This window comes from Schizosaccharomyces cryophilus, assembly GCF_000004155.1.
Source record: "Schizosaccharomyces cryophilus OY26 unplaced genomic scaffold supercont4.1, whole genome shotgun sequence".
Taxonomy (NCBI): domain Eukaryota; kingdom Fungi; phylum Ascomycota; class Schizosaccharomycetes; order Schizosaccharomycetales; family Schizosaccharomycetaceae; genus Schizosaccharomyces; species Schizosaccharomyces cryophilus.
In genome coordinates, this window is record NW_013185624.1 from 135,842 (window position 1) to 137,238 (window position 1,397).

At 37.8% G+C, this 1,397-nt stretch overlaps 1 protein-coding gene across 1 annotated transcript in view; it reads left to right on the forward strand.

Moving 5' to 3' along the window:
- Positions 1-286: 286 nt before the first annotated feature.
- The window catches only part of SPOG_05693 (uncharacterized protein), a gene marked incomplete at both ends in the record, with an annotated part of 1,674 nt that continues 563 nt past the window's right edge, over positions 287-1,397 (forward strand). The window contains 2 exons of the mRNA XM_013166666.1: positions 287-854; positions 925-1,314. Of these exons, the coding sequence (XP_013022120.1) occupies positions 287-854; positions 925-1,314 (958 nt within the window). The remainder of the gene's footprint in view (positions 855-924; positions 1,315-1,397) is intronic.

The following is a 1,397-nucleotide window of genomic DNA, read 5'->3' on the forward strand; positions in this document are numbered from 1 at the left end:
TTTAACGAAAAGAAACGCAATTAGCAGAAGTTGTATAAGGATGTCTTTGATTATCGTTACAGTGCCAAATCTTATAGATAGTGGGGTACAGCAAATATGTACTAAACTTCATTTTGCAAAGTATCGTCACGTTTCACAAAAGAGAAAGAAATGCCTTTTCCCATCTCATCGTCGCATTCTCTTTTTGCACAAAACAAACCTCAATTGGAGCAAGAAAGAGAGCTACCTAATGCTAATATAAGGGAAAAACTGCTAAACTCGGATACATAAGACTTCATGTTCATTTATGAGTGAAAAGCGAGAATGGACGAACGAAGCTTGGAAAAATGACAATAACGTAGGAAAAATGAAACCCAACGACACCAATTTCTCTGAATACGACATTTTGAGGAAAAGCTCAGTTCAATTGGATTTGCCAAGTTACTCAGAAGTTTGTTATAACAGTGGAGATGACTTGGAGAAGGGTTTGTTTACACCTATTCCTCCTACCTATAAACAACTTCAACTGAGTAATACAGACGAATCTGATGATAATCAAGTCCATACGAATGAAGTGCATGGACGCATGGCAGAACCCGTGCCAGACAGATCATGGGGAAGCTGTATCCTCGATTGCATCTGCATGCCGGTACGTCCCCGACTAGCACCAGCGGGCACATTGAAAGAAGCAGGATATTTTCGATGTTTTATGTGTTATCTTTATACGGCTGCTTTTATTTTCTTTTTACTTTTCAAATATTCTGACAAATTGTCAGAGTTTATAAAGGATTCATCTTTGTCTAAGGAAATTGCTTTACCTTTGCTTGGTGGATTGATTTTAGTCTTATTTTTTATTTCCGCTGTTTTGATTTCTCGTAAGTGATTTGCATTCATCGGAAAAGCAAATTGAAGTACGTTGAATTTCTTGCTAACTTGAGCGTTTAGTTGTATTGGACATCATCGTTTGGTGTATATCTATGGTTCCAGATTTGGCTGTGCTTCTAGGGCGTAGTTTAGGACATTTCTCTGAGTATCTCTTAGACCGTGTCTTAGGAAGAATATTTCCATACTTCTGGAGAAAATTTATACTGCCTTTGACAATCATTTTCGGATATACAACTAATCAAAGCTTTGGGAATGATCCAGATTCAACAAACTTCGTTGAACTTGACGAGCTAGATGCTAGGGTCGAGACCCCAACAAGTACACCTAACAATATTGAAGTGCCAAGTTCTCCTTTTGGGAAAATTCATACCAAAGCAAATCATTCAAAAAAGTCTGTTGGGCATTCTGCAAGAGAGCAAGAAATAGAGATGCAAACTTTTGGAGACACAGGTTCTCCGACTTTGAACGATCATACAAAGTAATGTTTTTATGCTATGCCCATTTTATTGAATGGTTGTTATTGTCAGCGTGTC